Genomic DNA, 26,751 nt, shown 5'->3' on the forward strand with positions numbered 1-26,751 from the left:
TTCATCGGAAATAGGTACTTAGAATCGAGCAAAAAATGAGCAAGTCACAAGATTGGAGAATGAAGGCAAAGGAAGAGTATGTACTTGTATTTGTATATTCACTCAGTATTTTCATTAGGGCTTGCGCTTAAATTTTTTTTGAGAATTATGTGTAGAATTAAAAAAAAAGATACGAATTCGCGATGAGAAGCTCCGTCGCTGTTTAAAAATGAATATTCTACACCAAATTACACTTTAACATGCTGCTCAAAAGAACTAAAAACGATTTATTGTAAGATGTACATTGTACAGACAAAACTAACTGAAATGTTCCTACAAATAACTAAAACATCGTTTCACAAGGGGATAAGAACGGAAATGCGTTCCAGATTTAGCTTCTTTGTTGATTATTAATTACATCAAGGATAAATCCTATAAAGATAATATTGTATGCATGTTGATTAACAAACATTTTAAATATTAAGATTTAAGATTATTATGTACCTAATTTAAAAATATATTACGCATTTTTTAACATTAACTTTTCAAGCCCTATCAAGTACCTAAATGTAGGTCCTTTACCATAAACAAAACCCTGTCATTACAAAATAATTTTACTTAATGTACAAAAACGTCTTAATATCTGTAGATTGTAGGTTATTGATTATTCGAGTGTAACAATCAGGCAGAACATATTTAAAAAAAAAAATGTTTTTGTGCCACAAGCAGACGTTTTTACGAGTGTGTTCTATTGTAAAAGCGTTCTCACACAGCACATGTATTGTACTGTAATCGCACCGTTATGTCGTTGACCTAAAGTTAGGACTTGAATACAAATTGTGTTTGACAAGCTTTTGAAAAAATATTTAATTATAACAGGCGTAATATAATATTCTGGCTGCATGCCGAAGCTCATGTGCATTGGTGGTGCCAAATTATGTTGGTGGATGTAATATTTCGTGGATTAATATTGCATGTTATTGATTTATTATCTCAAAGTATATCTATTTTTGTGTGTAATTTACTTTATACTCCAATATAATTATTTTCAAATTAAAAAAGCACTTTCTCCAATTACAGGAAAATAAGATAAGATACCTTTATAAGGGTATCGGAATTCAGTCATCGAAATATGTTTATATGAAAATTTTACCTTCGGAATAATTAAACAACTATACGTTTTTTTCTTCATCTCTTTATTTTTCTATTTCTTTACAATTCCAATAAAAGCTAATTAAGAAATTCATTAAGATTTTTTCGCAAGGTTATCGCTAATCCAATGAAGTGGTAACTAATATTTGGAAAAAACCATGTCATAAAAGTTTACCCAAAATTATTTTGAGGTTATAGTTTACTATTATTTTGCAACCATTCAATAAACATGAAACACAACATGGCACACAGTCGCTAATAAGGAAAACAAACATAACGAAAGTGGCTGCGACATTGATAATATTATTAGGTAATCGATGACCAAAGAATATGTGGATGCCTGCTTATAACAGGTTTGTATTACGAAATTTGTCAGCTGCCGTCAACAAAGCTTATGACATAGATAGTATAGAACAGCGATATTAAACCTGCGGTTTCGGAATTTCATACTATCTGTATTAATATGTATATCGTTAGATAACAAAACATCAGTTTCGATCGGCTTTCTAGCTTTAATGGTTAGGCAAACATTTACAAAAAAGGTTTCATCGATATAGTTCTGTGGGTTTCATAATATAAGGGAAAAATAGAAGATAATATTATGTTTAATGGTCAATACTTAGTCTCGTTTCAAAAACCTCGGGCATGTTTAAATTTATACTTCTATGTGTTTATTATTCATTTCACGGCAATTTTGAATTTGAACCAGAACCCACTACTTAGGTATGCAAAAATAACATTTTGATTCACTGAAGCTAGTGTATGTTATTAATATTCATCAAGACTAGAAAAATAAGTAGGTCCTATCGCCCTTCTCAATGTTATTATGGAATAATCACGTGAAGGCCTCTAAATTAAATTGTAATACTAGAACAGTTCTGCTAATTCATTTTCCTCCAATCAATTTCTCGTTATATTTATTAACAACCTTTTTATTGCATCTAAAAATGATAATTTCACAATTGAATTCAAATCAAACTTCAAAGGTTGCTTATTTCTGCTTAGCAAGAATTTGCGGAATGACATTGTAACGTATATAGCTTGTTATAATGAATTATAATTTGTACGTTGTTCTACATTGTTCCTAATTAAAATACTAATAAACAAGAGTACCTACTTTGATAAAACATTTTAATTTTTCAACTTTTTTTTTGCGTTTTTTGCCCTTGGCTTATTTATCAATCATAGGAAAAAAAAACATGTACAGATTTAAATATCGTTTTATTTTTTATAGTTTTAAGAAGCCTCATTTGCACTCACGTTATAAATGTCAGCCGTTCCGTAAAAATAGGTCCAGCCGATATTTTGTTTCAAGTTATACAAATGTTTGTTGTTGTTGTGACCTTTCCATGTTTCATGGTTTTATACAGCTACTTTAGTGTTCACCTATATTACTTATTTCTATTAAAGTTAGGTCGTAGTAATTTATTTGATAATATGTGGTTCTCGGTAAGAATAGAGTACAGACTATAACTATTTTGGCTTAACTGTATAACATGGATATTGGAATTTGGATAGGTCTTAAATACTTTCAATAGCATATTGGTTAAAAATAAAATGATGACTGCTGTTTTCATTGGATTGCTAAAACGTAAAAAGTAAAAAACATTGCAATGGTAACAGTTAATTATTACTGAATGAAATAAACCTTGATGAGATTAGTCATTTATCTCTAAGTTGAAGGTGACTAAATCTGTTTTAATGATGCATTAAAAAAGATTACAAGATGCCTCTTCATGATAACCAAAAACGCAAAGGTTAGTACTGTTCCACGATGTTTGAAGGACTTTGTGTAAATTGATGACATTTTATGGATCACATGACGGTTACACCTCCCGATGTTCGTGATAGTTATCAAGCATTTCAACATAATTCGGAGGAAAGTTCATATCTATGACATTATAAAATATACATGGGCTTGTTTATTTATGGATATTTTTGAATTAAAAAAATCTCGTATTAAGGTAAAAAGAAGAGGTAAAACGTAATAATTTATAATTAATATGATTAGTTTTGTATACCTAAAAACTACTATACTAGGTACAACTTATCATAATTACCTATACCTACCAATAAAATACTTTCCAAGATTTTCAAGATTGCATATCTTTCTTTAAGTATCTGGATTGTACACTTCTAAAACCACTAACTACACTTGTGAAAATGTATTTAATTTCAAAATAATACGCAACCTATAAATTTGCATTTTACACCTACGTTGTAAAATTATATCTCAATACGTTTATGGATTGAGACATAAGTAGTTAAACCATACATAAACAATAGTAATTCAACTTTTCTCAAAAATACTACGTACCTAACAGAAGTCACAAAACAATTTACTATTTTATTTACTCTTCATATTTATTGAAATTCTTATTCAGAAATTGTTATGAATGTTAAATATCATCATTAAATATTAAATATCATCAATGACATTTTTATCTTTTTAAGCTATTGCATAGCTTCTATCGCGGGCCTTGAGCGCGGGGACCGAATCGAAAATTCCGTAACGAAAAACCTCACGCTCCCCCACTCCGACGGGCGGAGGTGTGGCTTGAAGGTGTGGAGGAAGGAAGGTGGAATTCCTCCATCGAAAAAGGGAGAATTCACGACCAGTCCACTCGACTGGCCGGCCGTTAAGGCCCCAATGGATGATGTCGGAAAGTTGTATATATAACTAGCGGTCCGCCCCGGCTTCGCCCGTGGTACATATTAACGTTTTCTCTACATAAGAACCATCCTCGTACTTCAAGGAATATAATAAAAAAAGAATTATCGAAATCGGTTCAGCCGTTCTCGAGTTATGGAATTACAACGAAAAGTGGCATTGATTTTTATATATTAGAGAAGATATATTATATAGCTCTGTAACGAAAAAATTTCAAAAATTTAAGATTCAGAGCGAGGTGTCGCTACAAAGGCATAACATGCAATAGCTTTACCGCGGCAGTCCCCGAATGCCACACGTCGTTTTTTAGGGTTCCGTAGCCAAAATGGCAAAAACGGAACCCTTATAGTTTCGTCATGTCCGTCTGTCCGTCTGTCCGTCTGTCCGTCTGTCACAGCCGATTTACTCGGAAACTATAAGTACTACAGTGATGAAATTTGATGGGAATATGTGTTGTATGAACCGCTACAAAAATATGACACTAAATAGTAAAAAAAAGAATTGGGGGTGGGGCCCCCCATACATGTAACTGAGGGATGAAATTTTTTTTTTCGATGTACATACCCGTGTGGGGTATCAATGGAAAGGTCTTTTAAAATGATATAAAGTTTTCTAAAAAACATTTTTCTTAAAGTGAACGGTTTTTGAGATATCAGCTCTCAAAGTCGTAAAAAGTATGTCCCCCCCCTCTATTTTTATAACTACGGGGTATAAAATTCTAAAAAAATAGAGGTGATGCATGCTAATTAACTCTTTCAACGATTTTTGGTTTGATCAAAGTATCTCTTATAGTTTTTGAGATAGGTTGATTTAACTGTAATTTTGGTTAAGTTATTGTGCTTACACTGAAAACGATGGCTGAACCTTATAAGATAGATCAAAAAATATACTACAGTATTGTACACCTTTAAAAATCCGCGATGATATAAAATCTTTATAATGTAGGTACTTTTTACGAGAAATATTAGCTTATTCAAGCAATACGCCATTAATATTAATATTCATACATAAAAGTACAAGGCAAAATATCGGGAGAGTTTAGGCTCCATTCACCAGGTGTATAAATTGACATAATAAGTTTATTATATTTGCTGCTACGGAACCCTTTGTGCGCGAGCCCGACTCGCACTTGGCCGGTTTTATTTATCTATTACAGACGGTTATCACAAAAAACCAACGTCTAGTGTTGATTTTCTGTGAAAACCGTTTAATCATATTTAAGTAATCCGGAAATCGATTATCAGATTACCTTACATACATTTCACAATATTATGTTATTTGTATTCTTTCAATCAATATTTCAAAAACAAAATAAGCCCAATCAGTCAATACATTATCAAGATCAGCAAAACAATTGATTAACATCTATACTATAATATTATAAAGCTGAAGAGTTTGTTTGTTTGTTTATTTGTTAGAACGCGCTCAAGGCCTATATCATCAATAAAATATATAATCACGCTAAGACCAACAGGAGCGAAGCAATGCGGGTGAAACCGCAGGGAACAGCTAGTATATATAAAACATACCGTATAAGACTGTGGTATAATTCTTTGTTATTTATAACCCATCAAGCAAAAGAAAATTTAAAAGAAACTGAGTAAATACGCAAACAGCAAGACAGATGTGATTTATGGCCGAGATGGAAGATATCTGTCTCAGTAAAAACTTCAACAGACATTGCAATCAGTTTATTCTAGCAGTGCATAAAGAACATTTAAAGAGCGTTTATCCTTATCCTTACTATAATATTATTAATTAGAAAGTGTTTGTTTATTTGTCTTTGACATCGCAAAAAGCGTTTTCATAATTTGATTTCTGTGTCTGGATAGTTAGGAAGCTAGAGACACAGCTGTTTACCGCGTTGAAACATGTTTTCCATGGGATTTCCTTTCACGGGCGAAGCCGCGGGAAAGCTAGTATTGAATACTTCTTTCATTAACACAAAGCGATTTCAGAATATTCACTTGGCTAGCTATTAACGGCCGATCGCGTGCAAATTGCTTTCTCTCGACGGTTTGCGGATTGAAACGGCACGGCTCGTCAATGAAGCGAAATCGATTTATTATTAATTCATACATTTCCAACCGTTTTGTATTAACTGCACTTTTGTATGTGGGATCGATAGATATGTTTTTTCCAGTATTTTCTTTCATTTATTTATTCAAATACATTCAATTAATTGGATGAAAGTTAAGGAGTACATTCCTAAATAACGTACAATATTATATAACCTATAACTACACAAAACACAAAATTCAAACTTAGAATACATAAAAATAGACAGTAAATTTTATAATAAAAGCATAGACAACTAGCAATAGAGAACAGATCAAAGTGTGCTACATGATTGCTAATAATATGCACTATGGCTAATTTTTGTAATGCCTCCTCCACACTACTCGCGAAGTTCCTCGGCGAAGTACTCGGCCGAAGTTGACTGAAGTCCGCGGTGCTACACTACACACTCGTTCAACTTCGCGAGGAACGCATAGTGTTCATATTCAGAACGAACTTCAGGTAACTTCGTGCCCTTTGACTCGGGCGCAAAAACCGACAACAAACGGAAGTCGGCCGAGGCGAGGTAAAGTTGGACGAAGTAAGCCGAAGTGCCTCTCTACATTATTCTATTCGTCTAACCTCGTTCAACTTCGCGAGTAGTGTGGAGGAGGCATAACGAAGTATTCGTGCGGAGTCGTCTCAATTGTTTTTTAAGCAAGTGCACATAATCGTGGAATTCGGAATTTATTTACCTGCGTCCGATAAAAAGGTGTGGTTACGGGAGCATATAACGTCCCGTTTATTTTATAGAAGTCACTCTGAAAAGAAGAAACTAGTGTTTACCGAATTGTAATTTTTTTCCTTCACTTTAGACTAGACGACACGACACGAAACATGCAAGCAACTTTCGGTATACATGCGACAACTTTGTGCCAATTAGTTCAATGCTTTGATAAACCTAGTCATATGAAAAAAAATGACTGTCATAGGTACATTTTGATTAACCATGCATCAAACATAAATTGATAAGCGAAACGAATGCTGAATTCATTATTTATGGACAATCAAATATTTATTTGGAATTGGCTTAAGTTGCACATATTATTATAGCATTCAGAAAATAATGCTAAAGATACTACACAATAGCAAATACAATAACTAGTACCTAACTAGGAAAAAAAGCGCTTAAAGCTACCAAACAAACATATCAAACAGTCATACAATTTCAAATTACAAGACCGAGGCTAGAAAAAGCGCTTTTCATTAGTAGAATCTAATTAGTTACATTCACTAAATTCGAAAAATCCGAGCTTCTGTGCCAAAGAAATTAAACGAGGCAGATTTCCTCGTCTTTCATTTTGCTTAACGCAGAATCCTAGTAATGTCTCTTTTAACTTTAACTTCTACATTATAAATACCAAGCATGCTATCTAAACTCCTTATAAATTCCCTTAGATACCAGTTCTTTTGAACCATTATTCCATACACAAAGAATAGTAATTGTAAATACTCACTTCTTGATAGAACACTCGTTTTGAACTGTATGTGAAGCTGTACTGCTGATCGGCGACCATTAGCAGGATGGTGAATGGCAGCAAAAACGCAGCAAGGGCTAGGAAGGCTACACATCTTCCCAACCTTACCATGCTCACGTTCCTCTTACCACGTTTAATCATCACTGTCTTTTTTTGAGGCTTCCACACAAAACTGAATCACATTTTTAACACAGAGATGAGTACTTTATAGTTCACATGTTTGTTTTAATTTTGGATCTATAAAATTTAAGATGGTCAGAAAATTTTTTCGAATAATCTGCTCAAAGTTTTTTTTTTATATTTATGGTATCCGAATTCCGAATATCTCAAGCTTTATTCATAAAAAGCACGTCCGTCCTAGATAAATAGCGGCAGAGAAGTAGGTATTTATCTAAACATCTTCCCAATATAGGTATTGTGTTCATAAATTGAAACAGCAGGATAAATGATATCTTATCAATGATATTATTGCGCTTTATTACTATTGCCAACTGCCAAGGCAAAATAAATTAAGGTAATTCTCATGTTTTCGGCCTCGACAAGCACTTCTATTATTATTAGCAATAAATTTCGTAAATGAAATCCAAATAAACGCTCTTTCTTCAAATATGTACAAACATATCTTGTTTGCCTTATTTATAGGTGGTTATTGTAAAGAAGTATTACGAAATATATCTACCAATATATTAATACAACGATGATACAAGTAACATAGTCAAATTTGAAATTTGAAATAAAATAATTTGCTTACGTACAATTCCTATTTTTTTTTACTAACGCAAAAATTTGCCTTAATTTACTCGTACCTAGTTACCTATATTTAATTTTTCTAGAATATAATAATTATTTGATATGGAATTGTTTGTACATAAACCAAACAACTTACTCTAAATATTGTGATTTTCAACTCAGCCTAACTTGAACGTGTTATTAAATTTCTTGTGGGAATTTATCCAATAACTCCAATACCTAAACAAAGAAAAATAATGTGTTGAAATCACATAGATCCCAAAAGTGTCGTCAAGAAGAAGTAGTAAGAACTATAAGAATGCGATATATCAGAGATTATGCAAGTCTAACTCAAACGAGTTACGAAGAATGCGGAGGTCATCTGAGCCCTCGAGTAAATAGCATCAATTCCGCAACCAATTTTCTTCCAAACGGGATGAGGTGCTTTAAAATTTAAACAGGTTCCCTTCTTCATTGCGTTTAACTGGATACCGTTTTGTATTAGAATTGTGCCGGCAGAGATTATTTTCCCCCCAAACATTTCTGCTTCAATTTGAGGTTATAGTTGACAATTATAATATTATGTGATAATAATATAGCTATGTATTTAGTATAAATTTATGTAATTTTCCGAGTCTGTCGTCTGTGAAACCCAAAAAAAAAAATTTTTCAAATTTAGTAGTTAGCATTCATTGCCCTTTATAATATCTAAAACTTAGTTTGGTTACCTTATCATGAGAGATATTATTATAAACAGATTTTCTAAACATCTACAAAAGCATACAGAGTCGAAATATATGTATTTAAATAAAAGAAATATAACTATTATAAATTAACGGAGCTATTTTTTAAACAATACCGTTAATTTATTTTAATCTAGGTTCAACATTAATTAAATTAAAATTATTATCTTGAAAAATAATAAATGTTGTTATTTTAAGTTACTGGAATAGAGGGTCAAAAATGTATCACTACATAGTATAAAACAAAGTAGCTTTCTCTGTCCCTTTGTATGCTTAAAGATAAATCTTTAAAACTACGCAACAGATTTTTAATACATTTTATTAGGTTTTAGACACAGATTTTGACACAGGTTTTAGACAAAGCGGGCGAAGCCGTGGGCAGTAAGCTAGTTATTTATAAACAAACGGCTATTGAAAAACTACTCTTTCTGATTGTTTATCAAAATCATTCGCTGACTTAGTATTTACTATTTAGTAATCTGTGGTAATCTAATTATTTTTGGCAATAAAATATTTTATTATCAGCTATGTGTTGGGTTTTTACATCTGACAATCAAATTAATAGCACCAATTGATTAAAACCTTATCATAATAATCTCAATATTAGATATAGTAGTTATACTTTAATAAAAAATTAAATAAAAAATTAAATACTGGTATTGTAAAATAAAGTGTGTAAATAAAATAAATAAATACCATTAAATACCTATTTGAATTTAAACGTCATTTGTTTTCAATCTGTTTAGTTTTAATCTATATTATGTTTAAAAGTCGAATGTTATCTGATTTCAATCATGTTGTTCCGTTGTTGGTGTTTTTTTGTAATGTCAATGTTAGCTCAGGAGGGCTTTTACAGCTTGACCGGGCTTATTTTGGGCAAGTACAGTTCTCAGCCATGTGCTGCGGTGGGCCTAAGGGTGAGCCTGTGAGACTCGAATCTCGGCTTGGGCTTCCACAATCATTTCGTTGACTCTTTAGAGTTTAGACTCTATTATATCAATAAATTATTATATTAAATGCAGGCCCGACTATTAACTATATAATTAACCATATGTTTTGGCTCAATATATTGAGCTAATCTTGGTCTAGGGGAAGGAGGCCTAAAGTGGGCACAGAGCCTAAAGCGGGCACTCAGTATAGTATCGGAATTTTAAATAATGACGCGCGCGCGACGTGTGAGCACGATCCCCACACCCCTAGCCCACCTCGCGGCAGTCGTTCGATTCGCTTGCGAGCACGCATTTACAAGCTGCAACAAATAAATGTTTTTCGATGATTTTTGAAAAATATTGCAAGGTATGTAATATGTGTTCTTTTTATTTTGGTCTTTACAATCCTTTAACCAAAATTTGTTAGCTATTAAGTGGCTATCTGGCCGTATTTTGGTTCCATAAAAATCCACATGTCTAAAAATCTTGAGGCTAGAATTTCGTCTGAACCTTTCAAATGTCGAAAAAGGCAAAGCGGGCAGGGTAAAGCGGGCACGCGCCCGCTTTGCCCCGTCCGCTAAAATGATACATTCTTTTGTTAATTTTTTGCCTTAGAATTTGCTTTTTCCTTTTAGATGGTTAGTAAATATAAGCGTTAAACTTCACAAGCCTCATGGCAATGCTCAACTATGCAGCAAGCAATGCGAGAAGTGCAAGAGTTAGTAAAACCTGTCAAAAAATTAGCAACTAAATATGGGATTCCAAGAACGACATTGCAAAGACATCTTAAATCGGGTTCGTGTAATGAGCTAATTGTTAGGTTTACTACTGTCTTTTCTACGGAACAAGGTATGGAGCTTTTGGAATACGTGGACTCTTTATTTTACGGGCTGTCTAAACAAGAATTTATGGAACTTGTATACCTACCTATTACATTATTTTAGGATTTATTTTGTTTAAATACTTGTCGTTCACATGATATGCCGACCTTTATAATATGTTTCATCATTAATGACAATTATAAATTTATTTTTAATTTTGTTAGGAGACTTTATGAGACTTTTATTTTTTTAAGTTCCTTTGTTTCATATATAAATTTAAAAATAATTGTGTGACTGTTTGAAATACATAACTTATAAAATATTTTTGTCTTTTACTCTATTTATTATATATATTATTTGTGGCTGTATATTTTGAAATCTGCTGTTTAAATCCAGGCCTGCCCGCTTTACCCAACTACTGCCCGTTTTGCCCTAAACGAAAGCCCGCTTTAGGCCTCCCCTTCGGGCAAAGCAGGCAATCGTAGTCTTTGAGTAAACTGTTAATAATTATTATATACTTTAACTTTTGACAAATTTAACCACTTAGCATTCAAAAGTATTTATTAATGGAACTTTTTTCAAAAAAATAAATGGTTTAACTTCTTTTCAAACTTCATTTTTTTTAATTTTCCGGTAAGGTGCCCCCTTTGGGCCCACTTCCCCTATACCTTTATTATCAGTTCCCGCGATGAGGTACCTACGTTGAGCATGTTTTACTTTAGAACTTTGTAATTGGAGAGCTCTTTCAACGAATTAAAATAAACTTGACTGCACATGTTTGCATATCTAACGACCCATTAAGCCTTAAAGGCCCTACTCACGGTTCAACACAACCCACAATCTGCTGACACAATTTGTTGAAGTCGCGATTGAGCGTTCTCTACTCACGATTCATCCAACCCTCAATCTGCTGATACAATTTCATTCCGCGATTGCTTGCTACAACGTGTGCACGTCACGTTGATGCCTGGCTTGATGCTAAACCTCAACGCAATAATACGCATTATTAATGGATATACTAATTTATGAAATATAAGATAATTATCTTTGTAAAGCTTGTATTTTTTCCAATTTTATTGATAGATTTCAAGGGCTATAAAGTATAAAATATAAACATCTTCCTCAAATATGTAAAAATGTCTTTCCCGCGTTTATTTCAAAACCGCCATTTTGCGATTAACGCGGCAGCGCGATTGAGCCGAGATTGGAGCAATCACAATACTCACGTTTCAACACGCACACAATCTGCTGAGACAATTTGTCGGGTTGCTTCCGCGCCGATCCAATACGCAACATGTTGGGTTACGCCCCCAACGTGCCCTCAACTATACTATTCACGACACAATCTGTCAGCTCACTGCAGATTGTGTCAGCAGATTGTTACTGAAATTGAATCGTGAGTAGGCTACTTTATCGCTCCGGAGCTTTATCGTATCAAAAAAATTGTTAATAAAAAAATAGACCCGCCCTACTCGAATATTCGATAAGATAGGTAACTATAGTTTTAACAAATATTGAGTTTATCCGGTATGTTTTTAAGTCGGGATAAATTTATAGATTTTTAAGTAAATGCTGCCTTTCATATTTTTAAAATATTTCAATGGATAATAAGGATAGTATGGATAGATAAATTTATAGATAAAAAAATCTAATAAAATAAGGACAAAAGAAGAGCTTTCCATTATTATTTTTATGTCAATTACTCTGTTAAAACTTAAAATCAATGTTTAAAGTGTTATGTAATATGTAAGCATTTTTATAAAATAGTACATCCTACTATCCGTATCCTATCCTACTAATATTATAAATGCGAAAGTTTGTGAGGATGTATGTGTGTGTGTTTGTTACTCTTTCATGCAATGAATACTGAACCGATAACAATGAAATTTAGCACACATATAGAGGGTAACTTGGATTAACACAAAGGATAGATTTTGTCCCGGAAATACCACGGGAACGGGAACTAGTTATGCGGGTTTTCCTTTGAAAACGCGGACGAAGCCGCGGACGGAAAGCTATTAAGTAATAAATTGGTAAATTTGTAACATATTAGTTATATTTAAGTGCCTTAATATTACATGATGACTTTCTAAATATTATATCAGAGTCATCACGTAACAATTAACAATTATTTAGTTGTTGCTAAGTGCTCCCTTTATATTGGCACACTTTTATTGTTGATGGAAAATAGAGAAAAGATTTTCTACATACTTTTGGACGATATCCAAGATTTCCGAACATTTGAACAACGACAATTCATTTGTCTGTGGTAAGTAATAACAGCTATGACCGCTGAGTGTTTTCAAAATGATTTTTTATTCTTCCATATATTATGTATGTATTGAGTAAACTATTATAAATTATCTATTGCAACTTCACAAATTTCTTCGCAAATTTCTTATGTTTACTTTCCTAGGATTCTTCTCCTGACAATAAACACTATACATAAAAAGAGTCATCGGAAAAATCGGTTGACCTGACCTGAAAAATAGTTATTTTTATAATTACATAAGAGTTCCTTCACTACATAGTATAAAACATAGTCGCTTTCTCTGTCCCTATGTAATGCTTAAATCTTTAAAACTACGCAACGGATTTCGATGCGGTTTTTTTTTAATAGATAGAGCAGTTCTTGAGGAAGGTTTTAGTATATTAGTTATTAGGTTTTAGACAAAATGGGCGAAGCCGCGGGCGAAAAGCTAGTAATAACTAAAGAAAGGCCTTTGTGGGTGAAACCGCAACTAGTCTACTGTCTAATTATTATTAGATATTAGTATTAGTCATTAGACTCTATTACTTATAAAGCTGTAAACTAATCGAAACAAACGATCACAGGAAGGTGATGAAACAATAGTTTTCCTGTAATCAATCATAATATATTTTATAGTTACTGATAAACCGTTGATTGATAAAAAAATCGGTATTGGACAATGGTATTGGATAAAATGCACGATAAGCAAAAAATATATTGGGTAACAATTAAAAAAAAAGAGGAGATAGGTATGTACATAATAATTGAGCAATTGCTGCCAATTTAGGAAGGTAGGTAGGTACCAGCTATGTAGGTACAATATATGTATCAAAATCCTTACATCAGATGTATGGATTATTGATTACTCAGATATGGCACAAAATTAAAAGTACCTACCTCTTTAGGTATCTAATGGCAAAAAAATTACCTATATGTATTCGTATTGGAAGTTCGCATTATGAATGACTATAGAGTATAGACATAGTCACGCGAATCGCCCACTCAAACCAGGTTCCAAACCATTAAACTTTTGTCATCGATTCTGTAAAACGAAAGCTTTTAACAATTTAAGCGAAATTTTATCGTGACGAAAAGTTACGGTTTTTTTGTTTTGATAGACCCAAATTGATATACCTACCTATCAATCTTTTAATAATTTAACTGTAATCAAAACAAAGGTAGGTATTATATTAAATACCTATCTGACAATGCCTAATTTAAATACATGTTTACGTGTATATAATAGATACCAATAAATAGGTACAATATTATGTAGCTAAATAACTAGTTATTTACTGTTTAGGTATATTAGTTTCAGTATGTTGCATCATTTCAAATACGCGAAAAAATCATTTAAAAACTTTATGTAATTAATAAAGTTAGGTACATATACCTACCTACCTAATAGCAGATGTAAATGGAATGTAGATATTGGTAGGTATATTATCTGCAAATTGCAATAAATTCGCAACTTTCATATTTCGTAAAACAGCATAAAGTTTAAAAATGTGAAGGTGAGCTCATTTTATAGTATCCACTTGTTCATTTTTAAAATACAAATCTAGTATGTATATACCTAGTACATACGTATTAATCAGGTGGATTAATTTTAATACCTATTTATGTATATTGTCACTTAGAATGTCACCTGCATACCTACTAATATTGTTTTATGTTGACAAATAGGTACATATATACCTAGGTTCTTGTTTTATTTACTTTAGGTAATAAACGCTTAATTTAGTTCATTTTTATTACCTTCGTTATACAAATAGAACTTTGTTTAAAAAATGTAAACCCAACAAAATAATGTGGTTTATGTTACCTTCCGCACATCTAAATTGCAATCATCTGTTTAGCAACCTCTCAACATCACCGATTTACATAACAGGTAATATCCTGTGACTTGACAAATGACACACGTGTTTTAAATAAATTTAACAGGATTTGCGTTTAAACTTTCGATTTTCATCATAAATATAAATAAATATTTAAAATTTCCAGGAAACACATAATAATTAATTAAACTTTGAGCAGATTTACACAAAAATAACGTTTGTTTATAAATAAAGCTTTACTGTTTGAATTGCGTATGTCATAAAGCGGCGCGTTATGACGTAACAACTGAGACATCCGCGCACCGAGGAAGGCGCGTCGACACTACGCTTTATCGACCTCCAACACAATATGACAATGAATGGAGGGACCGGCACCGCAGTCTGCCGCTGCAAGCGCGCTTACTGCACTGCAGCTTTATTCTTGGCAGAACGTCCTGGCAACGGACCTTTTATATATGCCAAATGAAAAATCTTCTGCCATTAGGCAATTGAACTTTGTCTATCATCGCTCCTAAATATTTGTGAGCTATAAAAAATACGCATGCGTATGTACAGTGTACACTACTCCGTCCTATTCGTCCCAACAGATGGTGTGACCTTGTTCTCACGTTAATTGTGTTTTACTAGATATAAGTTTAGAGGTTAAGAGTCCATGGTCGCTTGATATTATAAATAAATTATTCAGTCATCGCCTCTTAGTGCTAGGTTAGGTTCGGTGGGCAAATTCCTATTCGAATCTCACTATCCGCTCAGTTATGAGATTATCGTGATAGATTTTATCTCCGTTATCAATTTACACATGACACACATGCTTCTGTATGAGAAATTGTTTTGAGAGTCGATAAGAGAATTAATCTGAGATGTAAGCTGAGATATCAACGATAACACTGTCAATCAATCAATCAAAATTAAAAGTCGGTCAGCGCGATGTTTTCAGGAATTTTTTGTTTTGTTTTATTTTTTCAATGTTTTTATAATTTTCAAGAATAGGTACCTACTTAGCATTACTTTCTTAGGGAGGATATTTGTTTATATACTTATGTTTTTTTTTATGAACTGCTGAAAATTTTAAAGTTAAAATTTCTCACACTGTTTCCTGCATTTATGAATGCGTTCTTTACCCTGACATTAGCGTATAAAAATAGATACCTAGGTAGGCAACCTCTCAACATCACCGATCTTCATCACTGAACTTGGGGTTTATTCAGCGCATTAAAAATATTTTTTTGACCCGTTTCAACTGATTTCAAATAGAGAGCAGAAACATATTGGAAAAATTGGGGTTTTCCACATCAATTAATTTTTGAATAATAAATACCTAATAATTGTAAAATATTTTTATATAGGTACATATCTAATATTAATATCATCTAACTACCTAACTAAAAAAAATCATTTAAAAAATTCAAGTGACCCTAAGATAGTAAAAACAGAAATTACATTATACATAGTAAAAAAATGATAAATGATAAGTAGGTAGTCTATATTCTATTTCATACGTTCAGTACGCACAATTCTATCATTATACATACTATAATTATTCTACGTAGGATTATGTGTGTAGGATTTCATCAAGATAAATCGATTTCTAGTGTCCACTGTCCAATAAAAAAAGTGCTTCGAGTTCAATGCGCAATGCGCATGCACATTGCACAATGTAAGAATGAAATTCTTTGACTCATTTGTCATTAAATGTTTTACAAAGTTTAAGTAGGAGAAAATATACCTACTTTCCAACTTGAATTTCTTGACTCTTAATGGTGTTAGCTTAATATGTTCCCTATATGGCCGACCGCGACGGCGCGCGGCCGGCCGTAACTGAAATTACAAAAATATTATAAGTATAAGAATTACCTATCAGATAACATTGATTCCATAAATCCTTAAGTCTTCCAAGGAGGTTTTGTTATCGTCGTAAATTGTACGTATTGTTTTGATTTATTATTATTTATTACCTAAGAATAGAGTAACCTACCTGAAATAAAATGTGAATTTAAATTTTACTTGGCAATGTTTTCAGTTTTTGCTCAACAAGCAACGTTGTTATTAAATTATAGAATTACATTTTTGGCACAAAAAAGCGATGCTTGATCGTCTGCTAGTGACATTATACAAGGTTAAAAGTTCATGTTCTGATAGAGGGTAAATGCATCGGAAATTGAGGACGTTACAGCGTCGCTTGATAAAATATTATCTGAATTATTTTTAGGAAAAGTATTGCAGGCGGCTCTTCGAAATGGCGTATTTTAATTTATCGTCTGTATTTTACAATACATTTCTAACCATCAATCACGTCTCTATACCTACTAGATTCTAGATTGTACAATACATTCTCAACTTTCCGTTCGTAGGTACAGTATAATTAACTTTTCCTGAGTCCTGACAGGGAAAGCAAGAGTAAATAGTTACATCGCCCTATTGTTTATCTATTAACTTGGTTTGTTTTACTTAGGTATTTTTAGATAAAATAGTTTTATTTAGTTTTAGATTAGATCAAGCTGATCAGATATTATTCATTGTCACAATAATTCATTGTGAGCTATTTTTTCGCATGAGCGTCTTTGGTGATGTCTTGTGGAATCCATACTTACTTACTTACTTAATTTCCTAAAGCCCCTAGCTGGGGCAAAGGGCGTCAACAGTACTCCGCCATGCGTGTCGATTTTGGGCAGCTCGTTTTATCAAAAAAAAATCATCACTATCACAAATAACATTGATCTAGTGTCTACTACAAGGTCTACTACATAGTATGAAGTATCTATGGCTTGAGTAAATCATACTGAAAGATAATCTTCTTAATATATATAAATCTCGTGTCACAATGTTTGTCCTCAATGGACTCCTAAACCACTTAACCGTTTATAATAAAATTCGCACACCACGTGCAGTCCGATCCAACTTGAGAGATAGGATAGTTTTTATGAAAAAAAAAACGTAAACATGTAGGTACCACGGGCGAAGTCGGGGCGAACCGCTAGTACTTTAATAAATGTTTCTTATGTGAAAGTGAAAGTTTACTTTCGATTTTGATGCGCTATTGCATAAACATGTTAATTAGTGTAGGTAGACGATAGGTGTAAATTAATTAGAACTGATAGTTTTAGCATGATAGTGAAGTAATTTAGAACCGAAAAGAAATCTACTGGGTAGGTAGAGCTTTTTAACATTAGGCGGCTCCTGCTTCATTAATTTAGTATAAGCTAGCTACCAGTTATTATTCTGTGGTATTAGTAATAATCACTAATAAGTAATTTTAATGTACCTAAATGACTTGCTTGTTTATTTTTTCATTTATAATCTAAGTATATAATTAACCAATTGTTTGTAAAAGATTAAGATAAATTTTAATACTTCCAGAAATGAAATTACTACTTACCTAGCCCCTAGGTAATCATCGACTTCGTTTTTATTGAAAAACAAGATTAGGTTCCTTGAAGGGCCGTACCTACTACGATTTTATCGTAATAAAAATATGTAGGCATCACAGATACCGAGGTCTCCCTCATATCTTTTGTTGAAATATACTTACAATAAATCATAATTTTCAACTTTTGGTTGGGTCGCGAAATATTTAAAGTAAAAAAAAAAGATTAAAAAGAAAAATATTTTTTATTAGGTAGACCGTATTCATGATAATAAGATTTCCCCACTAAATTATTGTATTGTCACCATTGAGATAATATTACTACGTATGGAGGAGACACCACGAACAAAATCAGTGCGCCATTTTTTTGCTCTAACTAAGTTTTAAAGATTATTATCTAGTTAGGTATACTTACCGATGAAAGTTATTCCTTTGCACTTTTCCGTATTATTTGTGCAATATCGTAACACACACGAAGGCATATTTGATGTGTTTCAGTTTAAAACCATTAAAAAAACATAAGTGATGTAGGCGGTGTCGTCTCACTATGTATATATAGGTACCTATCTCAATGATTGTCACCGGTCTTTGATTAGTGTACAAAGCGTGGCTCAAATTCGAGTCTGAAGCTAAATAACGCGTCATAAAAATGTTGAAAAACTTTGCTCTATCTTCAGGATTCAAGTTTCAACGGGGGCGTAGCGTAGTCTATATCAAACACAGATTTGATGACAAGGTCCGACCGGCATGCATAGTCGTTTCGGTAACAATCAACATCTTGACAAAGGAAGCATGCCATTCATTGTAACTATTTTAATCTACTACCCACGGCATGCTATTTGTGTAGTGTAGTCAACCAATTCAGATTCTAGTATATTTATACCTTTTGCTACAATGTTACTACATAGTATATTATGAGAATAGTTTCGAGTCCAATTTCCGAAAATATGCTGAAACTTTTTTTATAATATTTTATTGATTGTTATCAGTTATCACTATATTATATTAGATACCAATCATTGTATACCTAATCTGAATTCTGCGGGCTATCAAAATAATATGTTTAGGAAATAAGGAATAATGATAAAAAATGCCTAATAATGAACTAATTTATAAACAACTCGAGAAAATTGCAGGCAGTTCAACACATCAAATCAATCAGTTTATAATAATTAGTAGGTAAGTATAATCGTATACCTAGTATAACGCTGAAAAGCCAAAATAGGTACGTGTGGGCTTTGGTAAAGAGGAGCATAACTGATAACATTGCGCAGACTTATTTGAAAGGCGTTTACCCTTATTCAAATTTAGTACTATTCAAGTTTTATTTTGATTGTTAATAAATAATAAATAAATGTATTGTTAAGCGCAAGAAAACAGTTTATTTTTTTGCTACGATAAACGATTTCATAAAATTCAAACATATCGTTGCTTAATAAAAAGGGTAACTTACCTAGTTCTATATTGTTCGTCAAGATCTATATCTGAAAGATATAAACCATTTTAATTATTGCAGAATGCGGGGATCGTTTCCAGATGAAATGGAACGAGCTAACTATAAATAAATATAATGAATAATGAAGTTCATGCTATGTGCTTTCATAGGTATTGGTGTCAGTTGTCATGGGCTTTTGCGTTGTGGTGATGCGGGTGATGTGGATAAGGGTAACCTTTACTGTTCATTGACCCGGAAGGATCGATGTTCAATTGCCGTGTCAATGCTTTGCCGCCTAAGCAACCAACTGTGAATCTTATTGAATTAGCTGATTGTTTGCAAAGGAAAAATACTTTTGTTCCAGAATCTGAGGAAGACAACAAAATGATGTTTTACAGCTTTTACTGTAAGTATAGGTACCTAAAACCTACTCAGGTACTCTGTATAGTGTATAATATTATCTCACTCTGTATATCTATACTATGTCTATAAAAATGAATCGCAAAATGTGTTGGTAAGCGCATAACTCGAGAACGGTTGATCCGATTTCGTTAATTCCTTTTTTTATTACATTTCTTGAAGTACGAGGAGAGAGAAAACGTAAAAATGTACCACGGGCGAAGCCGGGGCGGACTGCTAGTTGTAAATAATTGTAATCTGTAATCCATTAAATAATATTTTATTTACTTTTAACTTTTAATATAGGTTAGGTTATTTACTGTCTATTAAGCTATTTTAATATATTTTACGAAGCAGTTTTATTTATATTGGCATATTATCATGTAAAAATAAATTTATGGCTGTATAGAAGAGGCTGTAATATGCCTGAAATTTAAGTTTAGTAATCAATGGTAATCATCGTATAAATTATATACAATACATATGCAATTTTGCCGGGCCGGCACAAGTGGGAAGCTTGCAGCTACCCCGGCGACGGCGACGGCGCCGGCAGGACTCAATGCCGGGCCGGCGCTGGCGCCGGTAAGTGAAAAAGCGAGCCATACATTTTCATACATTTTTGCTTCCCCGGCAACGGCACGGCGCCGGTGCCGGTGCCGGGCCGGGTAATGGAAAAACGCCCATTGACCCTAACTCATGTTTTTTATCCCTTTCACACCTAACTTGGTATTGCCACTGTTAATACGAAGTTTTCCCAAGGCTACTATGTATTCTGTAATATTCTGTGCAAAACTGATTTTGTACATGAGTTCGTTGATAAATTGCCAACAACATCATTCAGAAGCAATGTTGGATGAGACAATTATTATTTATGCTAAATAAAATAAGTATCTGAACCAATTATTAAAAAGCGATACTCCCTAATTATGGGTATAGGTCACGGAACTATATACATACTGGAACCCACACTCCCAAAGAAAAAGTGCAGTCAAGAAATTTGACCTTGAAAATTATCGTTTCCCCTCCGTCTCTTTCTAGCTAGGATGAGTCATGGAAATATATATAGTATATCTATATTTCCGTGGGGTGAGTATAAAGATAAAAAATTCAGGATATTAAGGAAAAAATTATGGATACATCAATTTTATTTGTATAAAAATTTTACTGTAATACTAGATTTAAGGATTAATGAAGTAAAATATCAATGCGTTTTAATAATATTTATTTATCATTACAATGCCAACTGCCTTTACAAAATTGCAAATTATAAGATACAATAACAATAAAAAATAACGAAATCGGTTCACTGAAAATATTTTAATTATTCCATACCCTTTAGTATATTTAAATAGTTTTAAGAGTACTTGAAATATGAGATCGTGGTCTTGCGCTTCCCTATGATACAATAAAAAACAAAATATATAATATATTCAGGGTGTAATCGTTAAGTGCACACTTAACGATTACACAGGTGATTATTCCGTAACTATTGCAGGTATCAAAAAACTTTAAACTGATATCGATATGAAACTTTACGTAATGAGTAAAATAACAATAATAACTTTTTTTAATATAACGAGAAATATCTAAAAATGTAACTTTAAACCCTCCCATACATTTTATTTCCCGTAACATATATATTACGTTCCCACTGCTGGGACATGGCCTCCTATGAGGTTACAGGCAACATCCGCCGCACTGTCTAAGTGCTGGTTTAAATTAATGTTGCATAATATCTTCGCTTTTTCAAAACAGGATATTTTTAATTCTACTATATTTAGCTATTTAGCCATGTATTACGTTCCGCTAGATTGGACGGAAACCTGTAAAGAGAAAAGAAGATTATTTGCAAAATATAAAAATGTCATTTAGATACAGAAAACACAAAATTTGTGCTGTTGTCTAGTGCTTCTATTTCAGTAGGTAGGTACTATTTATTATGTACTTTGAGTTTTTGATTTTACAATATATCATTATATAAAAGTAGTAAACAACGTTTTTATACCATTAACTGTCACGCCAATTAAGACGTAGCCAGTGGAGAAAGACTTCTCCTTTTCTTTTACCTCATATAAAATACCGTACCGAAATATATTATATACACAATTTTATAAAGTATGGACACCCTAGTCTAATATTTACTACAATCATGAAACATTTAATAATAAGCAAATAACGATGTTAAATGGAAAAAACCTAATCGAAATTAACATTATAATCACAACTTCGATCTATTATTCCAGATTTAACAACAATTAAAGTAGAAATATTACTAAACTACAATTTTACATGAAGCGTAGTTTATGGATGGTTTTTTGTACTTACGAATGAAATATAATATCACATCCTGGCTGCCACTCACTTTTGCAACCGCGTACAATATATTTACAATCATTTCTATTAATTTTGGCTCAGAATAATTCCAAAATACAAGAACAAACTCACGAAATGAATATAAACATCCGCCATTTTGCAGTAAACATTATTTGACACCTAGAATTGGGGCTGCCGCGCAACGATTTTCATAACATAATTCAAAATATGGGAAAAAAATTATGAGCGTGCTCGATAAGCAATCCATTTTAAAAGTTGTAAACCTTTGTTATTTCAATGGAAAAGCAAACCTGCATGAATCTCGTTTAAATTTCATTTTTTTAGCGGATTTTATCAATGATTTTTGTCATATAGACCTATTATACTGACAGTCGATTTTTAATGCACGTCAATAGGGGAAAAATTTACAATCACACTGGCTACCCTATGGGGAAAACAGGGGTTACTTACGGTCATTCTATCAGTTTTTTATTTTTTCTTAGGAGTTTGGGTTCCAGTATGACTATAGTTCCATTAAGTCACCATAATAAAATTTTAGCAACTCTTACTTTGACAATATGGCATGTGTGTCAAAAAAATTGCGTCGCTTCGAATATTTAAGTTAATATTGTTGCTTATTTAATAAATATTTTCCGAATATAAATAATGCATTGTATTGTGCAAAATTGCAGAAGTGTTTGGACACCAAATTCTGGCATAGAATTTCACAGGCAAGTGTATATTTACGTTATTTACAATATTCCTCAAAGATTCCTCAATACTCCTGCATTTTCCTATTTAGAATCATTTCAATGGCAAAAATTGTCAAATTTATCATCATTTTAGTAAGCAATCATGTTAAATAAGTTCTTTTCCTAATACTTTCATCATTTTTCAACAAGTTTTCAATAAACAAATTTAACAAGTAACTAGTAAGGTAACCATGATGACGGGTTTTTACGGATAGCGACGAGAATATACTGCTAAAACAATATTATAATGAACATTTAGAACACCATTTTAAAGATTTTTATGCTAGTAATGAAACGACACACGTCATCGGTATTGCACCGATTTTAAGTTGAAATTTATATCTACTTTTTAACCTAATATTTTTTTGTTTTATGTATTTCAGCTTTCCAAAAAATGTAATAAAAAGAAATATATGTGCATATCAAGGGTAAAATTACTGAGGATTACGAGCCAGAAAAAAATACCTTTCGAAAAATAAACTTTGTAAAGTTAGCTGAAATTTTTGCAAGGCTGCTATAAACAGTTTTTCTTTGATGTTTTTGGCTTGAAGTTGATCCGTCGAAGCAACGCGTTTAAAAAGAAGATCTGAGTAGCTTTACAATTTGGTAAACAGCATCTGATGCAAAACACAACTTTCCTCTATTTACAAAGGATATTATGCTATAGTTAGCGGAATAGGCAATAGGGGACGTATTCGGCCTTTATGGAGGTGAAAGATGGAAAAGGGATTGCTGGCCAGTTAGCGAGGACGATGGCAGATGTCAGGCACCGCGTTCGATTTCGCTCTCTTGTTTTTCGACATACGGATCGGATAGACGTCACCATTTTTCGCTTATTATAATTGTTAACATTTAATATTAAAAATTGAGATTATTCTTTGAAAGTATTTTCTTTAAAATAAATAGCCGTCTAAAAGGCTAATTCTATAATAATATATCAGTTCTTAATATCCAAGCTATGTAGCCAAAAGTTATTTAAAACTATCATTCTCTACCAAATTACCAATAAAGTATAACCAGTAATATTATAATAGAGATACTGTTAAAAATACATGTTGTTATTATTTATAGACCATGATTTTTAGTTTTTTCTATTTCGAAAAATCCTGAATTTACAAACCAGCGTGGTCACTCCACAGAAAGAGACAAAAAACATAACTGACGTCATTCAAGGTCATATTTTCTTGTTACAAGTTAATGTTCATAGTGCAATCTCCAGTGTACTACAGAAAGCTCGCAGACGTCCTTTCGATGTTTTACGAATACGCAGAGTGTTTGTAATCGATTACGCAAGTAGTTTTTATGAATGCATAAGATTTTTCGATTTGAAAAATCTTATACCTCGGCAAAAGGGGAAGCGCCTGTGAGTGTTATCCATTACTTAATGATCTAAGACTACAGACCGTTCACCTCGCCGTTCACAGTTATTTTACCTCTGACAAATGACGTTTTATCATTTCTCTATGTTGATTTTTTTATATATTAGCTAGTATTATATTTCTTCCACTAGTCACTACTCTGAATCCTTTTCGGCATGATTGCAGAATGCAGAGGAGATAATCACACAAAATATAAAAAAAACAACAGAGAAATGATAAAACGTCATCTGTTAGAGGTAAAATAACTGTGAACGGTCTGTAGATATAAGCTTCTTGTTGTTGGTGGCCACTTGGTGGCACTGTAGAAGACTATACTCTGTGACTATACTTCTAATTTTATCTTGATTTTATCCGACATGTATCCGACCTTGATCCGACCCAATGAATAAGGAATCACATGGAAGTGACATACCTACAAAAAAAGTGTGGCCGGCGCCATATTGCTTGTAACAAAACATGGCGGTGTTTAGTGCCGAGACTATATCGATAAACATTATTATGTTTATCGATATAAAAATAATGTTAATATATTTTTTTTGAAGTTATACTTCTTTTGGCGCGTAACTTCTAACGCGTGTACATAAACACACACTCTTATTTATTTATTTTAACTTTATTGTACAAAACATAGAAGTAAAATTACAAATGGAAAAAATGACAATGCCAATTAATAAAATTAAGTATGACGATGGCTGCTCGTGACGGTAACACCTATACAGGGTTACTTGTAAAACACCAGCAACCTCGCCGGACAAGATAGCTAACCCTGTAAAATTTGATAAATCCAGTTCAATTTTGACTTCGATATAAGGATTACGGTAGACTTACAATTTGGTAATTTCAGTTTTGAGGAATGTAATATAATGAAACAACATAATATATACTAATATAGGTATATAATAGTATTTTATTACGATGAACAACACAATATACAGTAATTGTATTTATTTATTTGTAAATAATAGACAAAAAAAACAATAATATATAATAATAGAGAAAATTATAGAGCTAAACTATTTTGTGCAGCCTGGAATGCACTCGGATACACTCTGTTCATTTTTGAGTTCGGGATTTGAGGCTCAACTGGTACCTGGAAATGAAATGTCACAGTTTACATTAACTTCATTCAAACTAAAATGCAATACATTTTAATTAAAAGGGCAATGCTGATGGTTTGAAATTAATATCAACATTAGGGCTTACAATAGCGGAACTTGAATTTATATTTTTGGTTTTATGGCATTGAAATACTTTATAAATATAAATTTATAACGAATAGAAAAATAACTTAAAACACCCCATGTATTTAAAGTAAATTGCACTTTCCCTCAGTCAATAACATTTCAACAACCAAATATCACCCAAGTTTGTACTAAAAAAATCATATAAAACCATCTCAGTTTGTTCACAGGCCTCCTTCAAAATAGGAGAAACGTTAGATTATAAATGACAGCCCTAAATCTAAATAAAAAGACCAAAAGTAAATTGGAAGACATCACGTGTCTACAGATAAAAACCTCACCCTGTGTGAATGCAGCGGCAGACATACTGGTATAGCATCAACGTGCAGACTAATCACATCCATTGTTCTATTGAAAGCACTTTCGGGGAAATGTAGGGAACATACTATGATATTATATCCTTTACATTTGGCTTGATATTTTCAGTTTCAATTGCTTCTAACCATTCTCCTTTTCTATTTTCACTTCTTGGTAACCTTCAAAAAATGAATTTTTAGGTTATTATAATTTTAGTCCTGACCTGACTTATTTATAAATACATTTTTAAAGTACATACTATAAAAGCGATTAATCTTACTTAAGTTAAAATTCATATTAGTTAAATTTAAGTGTTTTATTTTTCCTTCTGCTGCTCTTGGCAAAATTAATTTGTTATTTTGGAAGTGTATTCACCAAAGCAACTATTCTTAAGATTAATGACACAGCCTTGGGAGACGCACGTCTTCATCGAACATTTTGCTGATGTCGATATTATAAGTCATCACTAGCACCCAAATTCATTATTTTACTAGAACGAAAATATACAAAATAAAGCTATATTTGGTAACAATTTTACACTGAACATAGTCTGTGAATACTCCTCAATTCAATATACATGAAAATAAGTAAATCAGCAAAGTAATAACTAATATTTCAGTCAAAACGTATACATACCGGTGCAAAGACAAACTTTTCTAGTTTTCATTCTTTCCGGAGCCACATCCCACAATACTGCGCTTTGGTATTATGCCACTATTTGTCCTTGACCACTCTATATGTTTTAGACACAAATGTTTGTCACAATCACAAAAATATTCAATATTTTTCAATGTTTACTACGGAGCAATGACAGAGCATGTACATCATAATAACGAAAACATAAAATGGCGCCCGGCCACAGTAGGTATTTGAGCTAACTTCAAATGTCAAACGGTATAGAATTAGCACTGACTGACGTATA

The 26,751-nt window shown here is 32.5% G+C and overlaps 1 protein-coding gene and 2 long non-coding RNA genes across 5 annotated transcripts in view; all 3 read right to left on the reverse strand.

Annotated features, from left to right (window-relative positions):
- The window catches only part of LOC123699109 (carbohydrate sulfotransferase 11), a 45,291-nt gene extending 30,262 nt beyond the window's left edge, over positions 1-15,029 (reverse strand). Inside the window, exons 1-3 of one of the 3 annotated variants that reach the window (XM_045645983.1) lie at positions 14,890-15,029; positions 7,318-7,575; positions 6,556-6,621 (exon numbers count right to left, since the gene is read on the reverse strand). In XM_045645983.1, the coding sequence (XP_045501939.1) occupies positions 6,556-6,621; positions 7,318-7,479 (228 nt within the window). In that variant the 5' untranslated portion in view covers positions 7,480-7,575; positions 14,890-15,029. Of the gene's footprint in view, positions 1-6,555; positions 6,622-7,317; positions 7,576-14,636 lie in introns of all 3 variants that reach the window. The other 2 variants (XM_045645984.1, XM_045645985.1) reach the window with 2 other exon arrangements.
- Positions 15,030-21,052: 6,023 nt separating this feature from the next.
- LOC123699144 lies at positions 21,053-22,496 on the reverse strand. The gene is made up of 2 exons (XR_006752491.1): positions 22,173-22,496; positions 21,053-21,670 (listed from the first exon to the last, which is right to left on the reverse strand). It is a non-coding gene; the product is annotated as an uncharacterized LOC123699144 (long non-coding RNA).
- Positions 22,497-25,227: 2,731 nt separating this feature from the next.
- Positions 25,228-26,506, reverse strand: LOC123699207. The gene is made up of 3 exons (XR_006752500.1): positions 26,466-26,506; positions 25,814-26,008; positions 25,228-25,381 (listed from the first exon to the last, which is right to left on the reverse strand). It is a non-coding gene; the product is annotated as an uncharacterized LOC123699207 (long non-coding RNA).
- Positions 26,507-26,751: the final 245 nt, after the last annotated feature.

Source organism: Colias croceus, chromosome 17 (assembly GCF_905220415.1).
Source record: "Colias croceus chromosome 17, ilColCroc2.1".
Classification (NCBI taxonomy): domain Eukaryota; kingdom Metazoa; phylum Arthropoda; class Insecta; order Lepidoptera; family Pieridae; genus Colias; species Colias croceus.